General features: G+C 32.9%; 8 protein-coding genes across 9 annotated transcripts; 4 read left to right on the top strand and 4 right to left on the bottom strand.

The window, feature by feature from the left end:
- Positions 1 to 11: 11 nt before the first annotated feature.
- LOC128395765 (protein twisted gastrulation-like) lies at positions 12 to 1384 on the bottom strand. 2 transcript variants are annotated; one of them, XM_053356250.1, is made up of 4 exons: positions 1069 to 1384; positions 622 to 881; positions 296 to 552; positions 12 to 208 (listed from the first exon to the last, which is right to left on the bottom strand). In XM_053356250.1, exons 1-3 carry the CDS (start codon positions 1280 to 1282, stop codon positions 316 to 318), a joined length of 711 nt encoding a protein of 236 aa, XP_053212225.1. In that variant the 5' UTR covers positions 1283 to 1384; the 3' UTR covers positions 12 to 208; positions 296 to 315. The 2 variants fall into 2 exon arrangements, with proteins under 2 accessions (XP_053212225.1, XP_053212224.1); XM_053356249.1 differs by having other exon boundaries at positions 12 to 552; positions 1069 to 1383.
- Positions 1385 to 1509: 125 nt separating this feature from the next.
- On the top strand, positions 1510 to 2422 carry LOC128395766 (uncharacterized). Its single transcript, XM_053356251.1, has one exon. The coding sequence runs from the start codon at positions 1810 to 1812 to the stop codon at positions 2182 to 2184; it is 375 nt and encodes a 124-aa protein (XP_053212226.1). The 5' UTR covers positions 1510 to 1809; the 3' UTR covers positions 2185 to 2422.
- LOC128395764 (DNA methyltransferase 1-associated protein 1-like) lies at positions 2407 to 4346 on the bottom strand. Its single transcript, XM_053356248.1, has 3 exons — positions 3816 to 4346; positions 3244 to 3733; positions 2407 to 3167 (listed from the first exon to the last, which is right to left on the bottom strand). Exons 1-3 carry the CDS (start codon positions 4182 to 4184, stop codon positions 2563 to 2565), a joined length of 1464 nt encoding a protein of 487 aa, XP_053212223.1. The 5' UTR covers positions 4185 to 4346; the 3' UTR covers positions 2407 to 2562.
- Positions 4347 to 4970: 624 nt separating this feature from the next.
- Positions 4971 to 5640, top strand: LOC128395218 (U6 snRNA-associated Sm-like protein LSm7). Its single transcript, XM_053355616.1, has 2 exons — positions 4971 to 5129; positions 5240 to 5640. The coding sequence occupies exons 1-2, from the start codon at positions 5127 to 5129 to the stop codon at positions 5582 to 5584; spliced, it is 348 nt and encodes a 115-aa protein (XP_053211591.1). The 5' UTR covers positions 4971 to 5126; the 3' UTR covers positions 5585 to 5640.
- Positions 5641 to 5897: 257 nt separating this feature from the next.
- LOC128395217 (alkaline ceramidase 3-like) lies at positions 5898 to 6585 on the top strand. The gene has a single exon (XM_053355615.1). It carries the CDS (start codon positions 5898 to 5900, stop codon positions 6375 to 6377), a length of 480 nt encoding a protein of 159 aa, XP_053211590.1. The 3' UTR covers positions 6378 to 6585.
- A 191-nt stretch (positions 6586 to 6776) lies between these two features.
- LOC128395131 (uncharacterized) lies at positions 6777 to 7859 on the bottom strand. Its single transcript, XM_053355531.1, has one exon. The coding sequence runs from the start codon at positions 7857 to 7859 to the stop codon at positions 6777 to 6779; it is 1083 nt and encodes a 360-aa protein (XP_053211506.1).
- A 1114-nt stretch (positions 7860 to 8973) lies between these two features.
- Positions 8974 to 10810, bottom strand: LOC128395216 (keratin, type I cytoskeletal 9-like). Its single transcript, XM_053355614.1, has 3 exons — positions 10566 to 10810; positions 9890 to 10432; positions 8974 to 9444 (listed from the first exon to the last, which is right to left on the bottom strand). The coding sequence occupies exons 1-3, from the start codon at positions 10735 to 10737 to the stop codon at positions 9092 to 9094; spliced, it is 1068 nt and encodes a 355-aa protein (XP_053211589.1). The 5' UTR covers positions 10738 to 10810; the 3' UTR covers positions 8974 to 9091.
- A 910-nt stretch (positions 10811 to 11720) lies between these two features.
- On the top strand, positions 11721 to 14720 carry LOC128395234 (uncharacterized). The gene is made up of 2 exons (XM_053355639.1): positions 11721 to 13635; positions 13699 to 14720. The coding sequence occupies exons 1-2, from the start codon at positions 11970 to 11972 to the stop codon at positions 14553 to 14555; spliced, it is 2523 nt and encodes an 840-aa protein (XP_053211614.1). The 5' UTR covers positions 11721 to 11969; the 3' UTR covers positions 14556 to 14720.
- Positions 14721 to 16014: the final 1294 nt, after the last annotated feature.

Consider the following 16014-nt stretch of genomic DNA (forward strand, 5'->3'; position numbering starts at 1 on the left):
AATCTTAATCGTTTAGGATTATAACAATTAAGTATATTGTTTATTTGACTGGTGGGTGTTTTAAATGTTACACATTTACTTTTTGTTTTCGGCTTATTTACATTGAGCTCAATGAGTGAGAGGGATATGAATGGCGAGAGATTATATTCCAATCTCTCTATTTCTCTGTAAATTAATCACAATCCTTAGTCTTTTTGTGTTGCTTGGCCTTTCGTTGAATAAAAAGATAAATTATTGTACATTATTCGTACATTTCCATGGGTTTCACATGTGATTAGATAATTGTTGTATTTACATTTTCTTTTCTACAAGTCATTAGCTACTGACAACTGAATTTGGTGCTGTTTCGGATGGTTCGTCATTCTTGTTGCCAATCAACGGACAATGAAGACATTTGGACTCATCAAGTCCGAAATCAATACAATAAGGTCCAACGCATTCACAGCAACCATCATGAAACCATCGGTAAGAAATTGCACCCATTGAACTACAAGATGATTTACACTTATTCCAAGACAAACAATGTGATAAGTAAGCGACTGTACAATTAGCCTAAAAGCATATAAATTGTTGCAAAACAAAATTAGAAACAAAATTAGAAACAAAATGCTAAAATCTCACCTGAATATCTTCTTCTGTATCTTGACCATCAGTTTTCATGGTAACTTTTACTTTTGGATCCGAAACGATTTCTTTTGCCTGTGATTCACTGGGAACGATAAAACTTTTTCGTGTTGGAAAAGTGAAAGCAACCCAACGTTCAAGAGGATCTTCATCTCTGGTTAGAGCAGTGAAAAGCTCAGCTGATTGAGAGTCAAGAGCTTCAAAATGACTTTTGGTACTCAAGATGCTATACGTTGAATTTTGAGGTGGACACATTTCTGCATAGAAAGGAAAAGGATAGAAAAATATCAACAAAAAAAAAATAATACAAAAAGAACAAGAGAAACACAAAAGTAAACAAAAGCAAAGAATAAACAAAAGAGTCACAAAGTAAAAGGAAGTAAACGGAAGATAATCTTTCAGATTAATTATGGATTAACAGACCCAAAGAGATTAAAAACTTACCAAGGCAACTACAGCATTCAGAATAAAGATAATCCAAACATGTTGAACAATCTTTTGAACAAGTTAAATTATTTAATGTATCACATTTACATGATTGGGTTAACATACATTTACTAACAATCGAGGCACAAACATGTTCATTACAAGTATCAGTGTTCATTGAAACCTGGAGAACTTGATAGATTGATAGAAGAGCAAGAAAAACTATCAACATGATAAAAGAACGAAAATTAAAAGTGCAACAATTAATCAACGATCAACAATCAGAAGAAAAAGAAAAATTAAAATCCACAATTGAAATGATCGACAAAAAGAATAACAAAAAAAAGAGAAAAAAAATTCTTTTCGATGTATCGGATCCGATGTTCGATTTCGGATCCACTTTCTTTTCTCTTTTTTATTTATCCGTTGAAAAGATTTTGAATTTTCTCTTCATTGAGTTGATACTTTTTCTCAATCAAATGAAAAGAAATTAGTTAATTTTAATTGTTTGTGAGATTTTTCCAAATCAAAATAGTGTTTTAATTACCTCGAGTTTTAGCCAAAGTCTTTCATCTCATTGAATATTTAATTCTAAACTATTGAATTTTTCTCTTCTTTGTTTTCTTCTCTTCTTGTTCTACTTTTGTGTTTCTCCATCTTGGTCTTTCATTTTTTGACCGGGAAAACAATTTGATCTTCATTTTCTACAACATTTACTCTTGGAATTGAAATTTTGTGTTCTTTTCAAATACTACGATCATGACTCGTACCATTAAACAAGTTATCAAAAAGAAACAGCGGAAAATTTTACCCAGTTTTAAGAAAGTTACCAAAAGACGAAATAAACCAGGCGTTCGATCATTGAAAGAGATAAGATTCTATCAGTCAACTACTGGCCTTTTATTAAGGAAACGTCCATTTATGAGATTAGTGAAAGAGGTTACAAAGAACATGACTTTCCAGGCTCATTTTTGGCAACTTTCTGCTCTTGAAGCTCTCCAAGAGGCTGCTGAAACCTACCTCACTCATCTGTTTGAACAAACAAATCTCGCTGCTCTTCACGCTAAAAGAGTGACCATCTTACCAAGAGATGTTGAATTTATCATGAGAATCAAGGATGATAGGCTCATCTAAGAGAAAAAATTGAACCAAAAAATTTATTTACTAAAATATTCCATCAAATTTCTCAACTTCCAATCATCATACATCTAATAATCAATTATATTTTCTACATAACCAAATTGATCTTTAATCTCTATTGACATTTGATTGCCAAAATTAAAACTAGTTTGATTTATAAACTTTTACCTTGTACTCAACCCCAACGATTGTGGAAAAGAAAAAGATTGAAATTGATTTTTCAATGACTGTACATGTACTTTTATTTTTTTTTTGTGAGAGTACAAATTTGATTGCGAATCGATTGCAACCTTTTGTTTGTGATTGGAAATAATTTAAAGTTAAACAGGATGTAAATGTCCTAATCGTTGAGATTTTGTATGTCCATCAATTTCAATTTTTCTTGAGCTTTTTCAATAGATTTTCCTGTTGTAGAGCAGCTTTTCTCTTACGAATCGATGAACCAGGACCAGAATCAACATCAATTATTTCGGAAATTTTCTTAGGAGTATCCGGAGTCGCCGATAGATTAGTCGTATCATCACCAGTTGTGGTCGCAGTTAAAGATGATTCAATTGCTGGAATTATCTGATTTGAACATCCGGGAGCAAGAGCTTCGAATTGATGTTTAAGAGTTTGAAGTTCAAATTCTGATGAGGCAAGAGCCATTTTAAGTTCGTAAAGTAGAACCATATCAGATCTAAGTTCGTTGAAATGTTGACAAATTTCCTCCGTTGGCATCGGTTTAAGATCAACATTCAATTCTATTAATAATTGTTCGATAGCCTTTGATTTCTTTGTACCAACCGATCCCGGTAATTTCATCTTATGCGAACGTAAACTAACACCACTAGATTTAACTTCGGGAAACTTAATTCCAACCGATTCCAGAATATTGGTAGCGCTTGGTGTTGATGTATCGGCACTTTTACCGACGGCATTGAGTTTAAGATGAGATGTCCTTTTCCTGCCTCTTCCTGGACCAGGGCGACCGGGACCTTGATTGGGAGAAATTGAGAGAAAAAGTTTCGTTAGCAATTAATTAGGTTGATTTTGATTGAAGGGAATAATTACCTGGATTTTTGTTCGCTCCAGGAGTATCTGCTTTCGAATTGTCGGAATTTTTATCCGCTGCGGCGATCAACTTTTGTAGATCTTGTGTTTTCTTTTCCCTCTCTTTTTTCCGAGTCTCTATTTTTCGCAATTCTTCTAATAGTTTTTGCTCTTCTTCAACTTGTTCACTTGTTCTATCATATAATTTAGTTAATTGTTCTTTTCTTTTCCTTTCATGATCAGCATCGAAATATTTCATTTTCGGTTCTTGTCCTGGCGGTGCTCTAATCTCAGCTAGAGAATTAACAATTGTATAATATCTTTCCTTTAAATCTTCAACACTTCGAGGCAATGGAAATGTTGATCTATCCCACCTATCATGTATCACGATAAATCTTAAATCAAATCGTTTACAAAGAGCAAAAAGATGATCAGTTTCAGCTTTTGTCCAAGAATCAGTTTGAAGATGTTGCTGATATTCAACTTCTGTATAAGATGGAATCATAACTTTCTATAAGAGAAAAAGAAACATAAGATAATTAGAAACCAGACCAACAAGAAGTCGAACAAATTAGCAAATACAATCTACTTACTGTTGAAAATCTAGCAAAAGGATAATCTTTCCCTTCATCGGCAACTCTACGCCAATGAGATAACTTGAAACCATCGGTTCTCCCTGAGTTTGAAAAGAGAACCCATTTCCAGGGGCGAACTTTTTTCAATCCCAATTTGGCTTTAATTTGTTTATAACCATCAGTTAAATTACCAACAGGGTTAAAATCAGTGTGTGTAATCGGAGCACCGTCATTATTATCATCGGTAAGTAATGCAAACAATTCTCGAGTCATTCCTTCAGGTTTCATTTTCTTAATCTTTTGTCTCCTCATATCAGCTCCTTGTTGATTACCAGCTCCTGATGGAGCTGAAGGTAAACCACCCATGATGTCCCAAACGTCTGCCATGCTTATTAAACTGTCGCACTAAACACTATGGATCCTTAATCAAATAAGAGAAAACAAGTTAAAATAATCTACAATTAAGAGATGAACAATTAAAGAAAAAAACATTGATTTTAATTAGAAAACAAAAACAAGAAAAAAAATTTTCTTTCAAAACCCAACATATGGAAGAGAATTCGAAACGCCATCTGGTGTTGGTAAGATTCGAACTCGAGTAGAAAATGAAACATTTCGATTCTGATCATGAAAGGAAAAGAAAAACAATTAGTTAAATTGGAGTAATTGGAATAATTGAAATAGAAAGAAAATTTATCACCACATTTATCTTTCTCTTCATGATGATAGTTTTGAATTCTCATGATTCATGAATAGTTAATACGTAAAAGTTGAGATGAAATTTTCATTTGTTGTTGTTTTTTTTATTCTTGAATCTTTCGTTCATTCAGTTACTTACCATGAATTTTGTTTCTCCATGGTTCATATTATCATGTAGTATGATGATTCTTGTTTTTGTAATACTTTAATTTTGATCGTCATGAAATTTCATGAGATTTTTGCTCTGTCAAAAAACTGAGACTCTCAATAGTTGAACTTTTGATAGATATGAATAAACTTCATGGGGAATGATAATTTTTTTTACAAGAAATTGGGTTATCTTGATGATTATTATCATTCTGTTAATATTATCGTTTTAATCATCATCAATGATCAATTGATTATAATGATGAATTAAGATAAACGTAAAGAATTTAGCGAAAATGGACTAATTCTTTTTTCGAATCCGATAGATGTCACTGTTTTCGCGGTTCAAATTCTCGGTTTTCTTTTCATGTTTTGATTTAAAAAGAGTTTTTTTTAATCATTTGTTGTCCACAATTAACTAAATTGTATCAATTTCTCAATTAAATCAGTTCTTTATTCGATTGTCAATTTGAAGATTAAACTATGGTAAGTGAAACAGTGAATGTTAATTCCTTTTGTTTGATCTGAGTAAAATTTGTTAACCTTTTTGTATGTTTGGCTTTTTTTTTACTTCTTTTGGTGTTTTCGCTATTTAGGAATCTGCGGGTGGAGGTGTTAAACTTGGTGGTGACCAAAAGGTGAATCCATTGGGTAGGAAAAAGGAATCAATTGTTGACCTGACAAAATACATGGGAAAACCAGTGAGAGTTAAATTCCAAGGAGGCCGAGAAGCAATTGGTATTTTAAATGGATTTGATCCACTGTTAAACATTGTTCTCGATAATACCAAAGAATTTTTAAGAGATCCAGAGGATCCCCTGAAATTAACGGAAAATACTCGAGATCTTGGGCTTGTGGTATGCAAAGGACCTTCGGTTGTTGTAATTTGTCCCGTTGATGGAATGGAACAGATTTCTAATCCATTCGGTGTTAACCCATAATAGATTGGCCCAAAGAGGAAAATAAACTAATCGAATTAAAGTGATCAAGATAATCATATTATCATCTCTCAGTGAATTTATTGGTAAGGCATAAGATATGTCCGTCAACTCGAGGTTCACATTATCCTGTTAATCTTGTTAATTTAATTTTCTTAATTACTGATAATTGTAGATATTTTCCTTGGATCATTTCTCTCAAATAAGTGAATTCCATTTTCTTTTTCGACCATTTCACCTTAACTGGTTTACTTTCTCTCTCTCTTCTGGTGAATTTCGTGTACACGTAAAACATAAATAAATCTACATATTCACTATGCCGCCGACAGTAATATCTTTGGATAGAAGAGGATTTTGGGATCCGATAACTTCAACCATCGACTGGTGTGAAACCAATTATGAGATGAGCTATTATATAGCAGAATTTTGGAATACCCTGTCAAATTTAACCTTCATCTTACCACCGTTAATTGCCTTTGCTCATCTTCGCCGTTATGAGATTGATTTTCTATTTCTTAGTCCATTATTGTACCTTTCATTTGTCGGCCTTGGATCAGCTGCTTTCCATATGACCCTCAAGTATGAGATGCAACTATGGGACGAGATGACCATGATTTGGGAAGCCCTTTTGGTTGGCTATATTTTCATTAAGATGCTTCATCCACCAACAGCAGCCAAACGATCAACCAAATTATCGTTAATCTTTTGTGGTCTTGGCTTAGAAATATCCTATCTTGTTGCTCATCACGCTAAAGACTATATCCTTAATCAAATAAGAGAAAACAGGTTAAAATAATTTACAATGAAGAGATGATCAATTAAAGAAAAAAAAACATTGATTTTCATTAGAAAACAAAAACAACAAAAAAATTTTCTTTCAAACCCAACATATGGAAGATTTTTATGATTAGTTTGAACTTCTATTGGTAACTTTACTCGATTTTTTCGATACAATTTGTTGACAAAACTTTTTTCTCTGAATAAAAATTTAGTTTAATAATTGATTTGATTCTTGATGTTGATTTATGCAATTTAAACTTTTTTTTTATGTTTTTTTAATATTATTTAAAGAATAAGTGACATGACAACAAGCGGTAACAATTTTCTTTTTACATTATGTAGTTAATCAAATTTTTGTGTCCAGAAAAAATGATTTTTTGTTATTTCTTTTTTAATTATTTCATTAAAATTGCGTTCAAACTGTTCCAGAAGAAGCTGTTGTGACAGCGACTGAAGCATCAGCTGAAGCACTCATGCCTGAATTACTACCAGAATTTGACCCGTTGGTTGAAACTGAAACTCCTAATGAACCGGTTGGTGCAGCTGACATACTTGCTGAAACACCAAGATCAGCTTGACCATCAATTGGACTACCGATTCCGAAACCTCCAATCTGTGGACCTCCAAAACCAGGGATTCCTCGTCCACCTGGACCTCCTCTAAATCCTTGACCTCCAAAACCACCTTGCTGTTGACCTCCAAATCCTCCGGGACCTCCGAAGCCACCTTGTTGATTTCCAAAGCCACCAAATCCTCCAGGACCACCAAATCCACCACCGAAACCACCTTGTGGTCCACCAAATCCAAAACCTCCTTGACCATCTTGATTACCTTGATTACCTCCAAAACCACCGAAACCTCCAAATCCTCCTGGACCTCCTGGACCGCCTGGACCTCCAAAGCCACCTTGCTGTTGACCACCAAATCCTCCGCGACCACCTTGTTGACCTCCAAAACCTCCTCTGAAACCTGGTGGACCACCAAATCCTTGGTTACCTCCTTGACCACCGAATCCACCAAAACCTCCAGGACCTCCAAAGCCACCTTGTTGTTGACCATCAGAGCCTCCAAAACCTCGGTTACCACCAAAGCCTCCTTGTGGACCACCTTGACTACCTCCAAATCCCCCACCGAATCCTCCAGGACCACCAAAACCACCTTGATTTCCTTGGCCACCAAAACCTCCAAATCCTCCTGGTCCACTAAAACCTCCTTGACCATTACCACCAAAACCTCCCTGCCCACCAGGTCCACCAAAACTAGGAACACTCATACCAGCCTGTCCTCTGGCACTTCCTTGACCAGCCGATCCACCCAAACTAAATGGACCCATATTGAAACCAAAACCTTTTCCTGGTCCACCCAAACCAATAGTCGATGGGACACCAAGAAGCGACGCTCCTGGTCCATCAACAGCAACTTGAGCACTGATAGAAGGATTTTGACCATTGATCACAGGGACGATAAAAAGAAGACAAATTAAACCTTTAAAATTCATATTGATTAACAAGAACAAATAACAATTCAACTACAATTAATATTTATCTTTCCACCACGAAGATCAAAAAGTAAATATTATCATCAGTAAATCACCCGATCGTATATATATTACCCTCTCTCCCTCCAAGTAACACCTCATGAAAAAATTACATTGATTAACAATCAACTCTCACTAATTAATAACATGATAACTCCCTCTGTTTAAACAATGAAACAATTAATACTTAACCTGTTAAAGAGTTAATATAAATTTGGTTACTAATAATATTCAATTAGACTTGAAAAGTTTTCATCAGACAAAAAAAGTTTAATTGATTGACAGGTTAACAGTTGATAGTTAATGATGATTAACTTTATTACATCAAGAAAAACAATAAATTATAAGTTTTTGCTTCTGTTTGCTGATTGTTATTAATTGATTAATTCATTAATTGTAAACCAATTGAAACAATCTCATAATCAAAAACATGATTTAACCAAAATTTACATTAATTGAAGGTTTCCCTTTGTGATCAATGGTTTTTTTTGTTCAACAATCAACATGATAATCTTGTGATCAATCAAAATATATAATAACTAATCAAAAATCATCATTCCACAATCAAGGTTATCAATCTCAACAATTAATTTTAATTCTTGTTTCAAATTTTTCCAATTGTACTTTTAATTAGATTCTCATCTCTACGAATCACTTGATTATTACAAATCATCTTTTCCCGATCATCATTATCAATTATTGTTGATTAAATAGGATCATGACGATGACACAAGAGCAATTAACGAATAGAACAAAAGATTAATTTGATTCGATTACAATCAAATAAATCTAATTATCAGAACAATATTTTCCAAGTACAAGTATAGTAATAATATCAACAATTTATCGTCATCAAGTGAATTAATTGATCAATTCTTCAACCCTTTGAATGACAATCAACTGACAGAATTGAGCTGGATCATGTTTGGAACAATTAATAAATCATTTGATCAACTATCAAACCAATCAAAAGTACAAAAGTTTTACCACACAATCATTAAGCTAATAAGATGTCACTGCAAGGATTTAATCACCTCAAACCTTTGGACAATTAACTTAACGATCAAAAATTAGATTCGATTGAGTTGATTTTTATTACGTACAAAAAAACGGTATAAAAAAATTCAATTGATGATTAACTTTTCCAGAGATATTAATGGATTTACTATTAATTGATTGATTAGAGAGATCGATTAAGATCCTCCTCCCCCTGAGAAACTTTGAATGAGGCTCGTTGCTTGACCGATCATGGCACTTAGATCACCACCTCCACCGCCCCCGCCAGCTCCACCGCCGTCACTGTATAAAGTTTGTAACATTTTCATGTAATTGGACCAAAATTCTGGACTCATACCAGAACTTGAACCGGAATTCGAGCCGGAGCTAGAACCAGAATTTGGTCTACCCATTTGTCCGCCATTGTTGTTCCCTCTTCCTCCATTGTTGTACACACCGTTTGATCCACCGCTGCCCACACCACTTGAACTACCGGAAGGTCCGAAGAGGAAAGTGAAAATCTGTGAGAAAAAATCACCACCGCCACCACCTTAATTGATTGAGAATAAAAAGTAATCAAACAATTAGAAAGATACTTAAAGAGTCAATCAATTTCTCTCATATTGTTTTTACTTATCGTTAGAAGCAAATGAAAAAAAATGGACACACAAGCTCAGAAATGGTGTCTTCCTTTTATTAAGTCATCATTTAACTGATTGATTGCAATTAAGTAAATTGGTTAATATATTGTAAGTCGATTGTAATTATTGGGGGATGATTAAAGTTTTGTTCACAGTTTCATGTATTTGATAAGATAGTTAATTGTAAAAGCAAAAAGCCAAAATGAAGATATTGGTCAATATATTTGACAATCAATTGCCAGTAGCTGTCCAGTTGAATTTGGTAAAACAATGAAGCAAAATAGGTAATGATTAATTAATGATTGACGAAATCAACAATTAACTTGGCTCAAGCTGTAATTTCATTGGACGTACCTCCATAATCACCATAAGGATCATTAGTTGACATGTAATCTAATTGATTCCCCATCTGACCGTTCATTTGACCGTTAGGTTGACCATTTCCTGCGTAATTTGAGCCAAACCCTCCTTGTGAATTCATTGGCGGTGTATATCCAAATTGAGACTGTGAGCCAGAATTCTGACCCATCGGCGGTCGCCCCATCGGTGGTAATCCCATTGGTGATTGACCCATCTGAGGTTGGATCATCGGTGGTGGAGGTGGAGGTGGTGGCCCCATGGGTGGAGGTCCTATTGGCGGAGGTCCCATCGGTGGCCGTCCTATCGATAACTGACCCGTCGATGGTCTTCCCATCGATTGCATTCCAAATCCATTAGAACCGAAATTAGAACCAAGTGATCCTAACGAAGCTTCAAATCGGCTGAATGGTGAATTAGAACCCAAATTTGGCCTTAATAAGCCCCCAAGACCACTGAGACCATTAAGACCAGCAGAGGTTTGACCCATTGATTGACCACTTAGTCCATTCATAAGCCAACTAAATAATCTAGTTTGAACTTGAAAGAAAAAGTAAACACAACAATTAAACTTTTCACGTTAAATAAACAAGAAAAATTTCCAATTCAATGGCCTGATAATTACAATTAATTAACAACTAAACAAATACGAAAACAAATTCAGTTCGTTTACCTTTCGGAATTGAAATGTCACTCGAATTGAGCTCATTATTATTTTCGTAATTGTCAACACTAATTGTGGTCACTTCAGTAGACGATTGTTGTCCATCAGCTGATATAATTGAGATCAATGAAAAACTGATTAACCAAATTGTTTGCAACTTGAAAACTGTGATAACTTTCATATCTGATTACAATTAGAAACAATAGAAATAAAAACCTAACAATCAGTAACAATTAACCAAAATGAAAGCCTTAATTGTTTCCCTGTTGTTATATATAATTGAAGATTTTAATTTAATTCAGTTCCACATCACTCCACTCTTAATTATCTACACTTACTATTAACAATTAAGTTAAATAATTAGGGATGACAATCTAATGGTGATGTTGTTAATCAATTGTTAATCAGACATTTAATTTGATCCATGAAATTTTTGATTGTTGTTAATTATTATTTGTAATCAATGGTGATTGGCAAATTTGTCTTTCTCCCAACAACCAATTAATTTAATCATAATCTAATAAGGCTTTGCAAAAAAACAACAACAATTAACAATTGACAATATTAATTGTGTGCTGATTGAACATTGGGAAAAAAACAAAATTAAAGTAACAATTAAGTTGTATTCAAAAGTACTAAATTATTTAGTTGATTGTTCCCAATGATCAAGGCAAAAAAAGTGCAATTTAAATTGTACTTGACTTTGAAATTAACAATTTACTTAAAACAAGGAAGACAAACAATTAACAGGTTAATTGTAATGAGAAACAGAAATTACCTTAATCACAATTAAGTAACATTTTTACCGTTCAAATAATTAGAAATGATTAATCAGACATCACCTAATGATAACAATTAACTAGTATTTTCATTCATTAATTTATATTCATAATTAGCAAGACAATTAATGTTAAATGAGTGAACAAAAATGGTGACAATTTAATTAAATCATTAGTAATCAAATAGATTTTAATTGTAGTTATCATAAGTGATGATCATATTGTTAAGAGAAAAGTTAATTGTACTAATTTAATTTTCTCATCATAATCATTACATTAATAGAAAAGTATTCTAATCATTATAATCTCACAATCTAATTGAAGACTAAGAATTATGATTAAGTTAATTGGTGATTAACTATCAACACAAATAATGTTAATTGTCATCGATTATTTTAATACCCGCTTAATTGGTTACAGAAACGATACAATAATCAAAGTGATTAGTTAATTGTGTATTTGTGAAGATAGTGAAATAAATGTATGTGATTAATATTCTAGTGGATTAGATTGTTGATTAATTTTCACGTTCTTTGATAATCAAGGATTTGATGAAGATGATTAAGGTTAATGATTTAATCGAAAGGTTGAAAGAATATGTTTTTCCATTGGAAGTTAATTGTGACTCGAAATCATGAGACAATTAGAGTTACCGATAAATTGTATTCTATTGATTAGTTTGGTGATTAAATTTTGTTGTGGTGAAATTTTAACAATTGATTCTGAGCAAATTGAAACTTTCGCTGAGATTTACAAAGATTGTCGAGATTATCGTAAGTTAAATCAACGATGTTATGGTTGGTCATCTGTAGATGACCATAAGTGTTTTAAATCGTCAACATGTGATTACCTGGTCATCGTTAGGGTGCTCAGCGATTCGTTGGACACTTTTTCGCCGAGTGAATCGGAATCACCTTCGATATCAGAGTCACCATCTTATGTAGACATTGGTGATGAACAATTGAGTATAAATCTTTATATTTTCAAGTCTTTATCAAATTTTTCGTACAACTTTTGGCTGACCAATGGACAGTCAAAGTATTTATACCAATGTCAAGTTGAGTGTGAAAGTGATTGTGATGAGCCAACACAAACACCGGACCTTTGGAGGTCAGAGAAAAGGATGAAACAATTAGATGTACCAGGAATCGATGTACCTATTTTTGGGTGTTCTTGGTCAGTTTCTCAGCGGAATTCAGAGTGGCCTTTGAACGAGGAAAACAAACCCATTGACCTGGTCTATTCTCACTATTGGTTAGTCTTAGGATCGGTATTCAAATTGGACGAAAATTTCGATAAACAGAAATCAAGAGATTTACCATTATACCAGTGGAAGTATTTGTATCAGGGTTGTGACAATGGAAGAAAATTTTGCTTTGGTACCGATAATTGTGTCGAAAGTGCTTCTTGCTCCGAGTTATTGATAATTAAACTCAGAGAATATGATTCTCTGTATCATGATTATCTGTTCATGGTACCAATGGAAAAATCGTCTTACACCATTGATATCAAACCATCAAAAAGATTATTAACTTTTCAAGATGATAAGAAGACAGAAATGACCAATGGTCAATCAATTTCTCTTGCCAGTGAACAATTATTATCGATACGAAGTCAATGTGATCAAATTAGTTGTCGTCACAAGATAATCTCACCTGACAATTCATTGGAGAAAAAAATTGACGATCAATTATTAGCCCATAGTGATAATAAAGTAATTGGATCAACACGTAAGTATATTTGGTCATTACCTTTGGAGTTTGATATTGATGGACAATTAACATTCAATGGTAGAAATACAATGTATCAGGTGACAATTAGATCAAACAATTTGACTTTAATTGAATCAAAGATTCCAGGTCTTCCTGGTTACTCACTAAGAGAAGATATTTACAAAGAATGTGAAACAATTAACTTATCCAATCAACAATTAGCAAGTTCATCGATTTGTTTTGGTCTAAATAAAGACAATCCCAAGCAAGAGTGTCTCAAATGTTCAACTTGTTCAATGGTAGCGATACTCAGGCCATTGTTAACACCGATCGCCAGCAATTTAACTAATCATCATGGGATTGATTCTGAGGCTATTGAATTACAGTTATTTGGAAATGACGATGAAACCTCATCGATTGGTTTGAATTTCATTTACAATAACGACGATGGGTCAGCATTTAGTTATCAATGTTTGACCAACAAGAGACAAGATCAATCACAATTAGTTGAAAATAAATCAGGACAAAAGAAAATTCAATTCGCAAATGAAGCCTATGGTTCAATATATTGTCGATTTATTATCTCAGGTAAAAGTGATCCATAAATTAAGATAATCAAGTTAATTTCGAAAAAAACTATTCTAATTGTAGAGAATCAAGGTACTTGGCCAATCATGAGAAATGGCGAAACAATTAACCTAATCAATGAGAAGATTCCGATCACAATTAACTGGAATTACTATTCAAAAATGGTCGATCCAAATGGTTCACTTAATCCAGTTCATAGATTTAATTATCTTTACCAATCTTGTAAAGGCGAAGAAAATATTTTATGTATCGGTTTTAATGATTGTATTAATCATCGTAATTGTACCAATTTAGTTGTAATCAAATACGATGGTAGTGGTCATTATCCTCGATCCTTGTTGACCACTTCGGGAAAAGGGAAAAGGACAAAATCAAAATCTTCGGGTAAAAAGAAGGACTCGGAAAAGGATGAGGACGATTCGCATGGACTATTGAATTGGGCAGTTTATTCAGCCGATGATAGTGATTCGTTGATTGTTTCATTTTCGGGTGACAATTTGTACGGTGATGATTACGCTATCATGTGCACACCGAGTGGATTCAGTGAACATTATATTTGGGAAACAGGGAAATTGAAGCCAATCCGGGAGAAAATAATTCTTAACTCAAAACGGAATCAACAATTGGTTCCAGGTTCAGGGGGATCGGGAGGATTTCGGTGCTTCTGGTCAATGCCTGGACTATTTTCCGTTTTCTTTCAAAACTATCGATTCGATGTTATCACCGATACGGTTTACATGAATGTCACCTTTCAGAGGGATAAAAAAGCCACTCAGGCAACCAGAATTTTCACCACCCTCCCTGGTTTCAGGGGAAACTCAAGACCAAACTCTGGATTCAATTGCTACTTATCATTAGTGAACAAAATTTTGTTCATCCTGCTCTTGATTATCAATCAAATTCACACTTTTCCAGGTTAATTGTTGGCAATACAACTGATCAACTTTGTTCATTGATTGTTTCCAATGAAAACAAATCAGTTTCCGCTTCAATCAATAACCATTAATAAATTGTAACTGTTTGTGTTTCCTCAACAATCAATGTTTTTGATTAACTTGATCACCATTAACAAACAATTATCATGATTTACAAGCTAAATTAATTTCATCAACTATAATTAACAGCTCCTCCTAATCAGGACTACCGGTTATCGTTTATAACACAATTAACTAAATACAATCAAGTTGCCATTTTGTATTACCAAACAATTAAATTGTGTCAGTTAATCAGTTGTTAGTAGTTAACATAATCCATAAGTAATTACCATCATTATGACAACAATTTAAAATTAGAATTCAAATTAACCTTGTTAACCTTAGTAATCATGTTAATTGTTTGATGGATTAATCTGAAAACCGATTGAAATAATTGTGCTCGTTAATTGTAACGATTAATTTTGATTCTTTAATCTTTTAAATACTTTTACCTCACTTTTTTTTAATCACAACAATTAAAAATCATATCGAAATTAATCAAATTTGTAAATTGTTGATACCTCGATAAGTTGATTGTATTATCTGATTCATGTCAACAATTAACAGAGTAAGAAAAAATACAATTAAACTGAAAGAAATGAAAAATAGTTAATTACAATTACAATTAGATATTTATGTAGACAATTAAATGATAAATTGTTACAATTAATAATTGATTAATCAATGGTCACTTATTTTCGTAACTATAGTTATAACTTTCATCTAATCAATTTTAATTTGATTGTTACAATAAAACCAAATTAACTTTGGTTAAGTTTCGTTGTGATTTAAATTAATTGTTACATTTATAATAAACAATTAACTACAATTGAATTTTTGATATTCATTTAACTCAACTAGATAGATTTTGGATTCTCTTCTTATTTGAATATTGATTGAAATTCAGTTAATTGTTTACAATTAATTCAAGAAGAAAATCAAATGGGAACAATAAGGAAGGAGGAAGGAAAAGTTGATTGAATTAAGAATTATGATTAAATTAAATGATCATAATAGAGAGAGACTAGTTAAGTTATTTGATCATGATTAGTGGTTATTTCATCATCCTGATCAAATAAATTGTCAAGATGATCAGGTAACAATTTGATTGGGTTAATATTACAAAATAATAACAAAAGTGATTGGCAACAAAAGGTAAAAACGTAAATTGTGATTAAAGTAAAATCTTAAATCGGATTAGATTTACTGATTGACATACAATCAGATTGGTTGTTATCATCATCAAAAGAGTAATTAAGCTAATTGTTGTAGAGTAACATTGATTGTAACAATTTCAAGCACAAGTCTATTGATTATCATCATTATCATATTGCAGGTTGATGGTAGTAATTAGTATTATGAATGATTGTGATTACTTAATCGCTAATTAAGATGATTGAATTAA

Source organism: Panonychus citri, unplaced genomic scaffold (assembly GCF_014898815.1).
Source record: "Panonychus citri isolate SS breed McGregor unplaced genomic scaffold, ASM1489881v1 Contig00141, whole genome shotgun sequence".
Classification (NCBI taxonomy): Eukaryota; Metazoa; Arthropoda; class Arachnida; order Trombidiformes; family Tetranychidae; genus Panonychus; species Panonychus citri.

Bases quoted from the DNA above. Each gene is read 5' to 3' on its own strand.
- LOC128395217 (XM_053355615.1), top strand. From the start codon at position 5,898: ATGCCGCCGACAGTAATATCTTTGGATAGAAGAGGATTTTGGGATCCG.
- LOC128395216 (XM_053355614.1), bottom strand. From the start codon at position 10,737: ATGAAAGTTATCACAGTTTTCAAGTTGCAAACAATTTGGTTAATCAGT. The intron at 10,433-10,565 runs GTAAACGAACTG...TTTTCTTTCAAG, and splicing joins TGACATTTCAATTCCGAAAG to TTCAAACTAGATTATTTAGT. The intron at 9,445-9,889 runs GTACGTCCAATG...CAATCAATTAAG, and splicing joins TCCTTATGGTGATTATGGAG to GTGGTGGCGGTGGTGATTTT.
- LOC128395234 (XM_053355639.1), top strand. From the start codon at position 11,970: ATGAGACAATTAGAGTTACCGATAAATTGTATTCTATTGATTAGTTTG. The intron at 13,636-13,698 runs GTAAAAGTGATC...TTCTAATTGTAG, and splicing joins TTGTCGATTTATTATCTCAG to AGAATCAAGGTACTTGGCCA.
- LOC128395765 (XM_053356250.1), bottom strand. From the start codon at position 1,282: ATGTTGATAGTTTTTCTTGCTCTTCTATCAATCTATCAAGTTCTCCAG. The intron at 882-1,068 runs GTAAGTTTTTAA...CTTTCTATGCAG, and splicing joins TGAATGCTGTAGTTGCCTTG to AAATGTGTCCACCTCAAAAT. The intron at 553-621 runs GTGAGATTTTAG...ATATGCTTTTAG, and splicing joins ATACAGAAGAAGATATTCAG to GCTAATTGTACAGTCGCTTA.
- LOC128395131 (XM_053355531.1), bottom strand. From the start codon at position 7,859: ATGAATTTTAAAGGTTTAATTTGTCTTCTTTTTATCGTCCCTGTGATC.
- LOC128395764 (XM_053356248.1), bottom strand. From the start codon at position 4,184: ATGGCAGACGTTTGGGACATCATGGGTGGTTTACCTTCAGCTCCATCA. The intron at 3,734-3,815 runs GTAAGTAGATTG...TTTCTCTTATAG, and splicing joins CTTTTGCTAGATTTTCAACA to AAAGTTATGATTCCATCTTA. The intron at 3,168-3,243 runs GTAATTATTCCC...CTCCCAATCAAG, and splicing joins TGGAGCGAACAAAAATCCAG to GTCCCGGTCGCCCTGGTCCA.
- LOC128395766 (XM_053356251.1), top strand. From the start codon at position 1,810: ATGACTCGTACCATTAAACAAGTTATCAAAAAGAAACAGCGGAAAATT.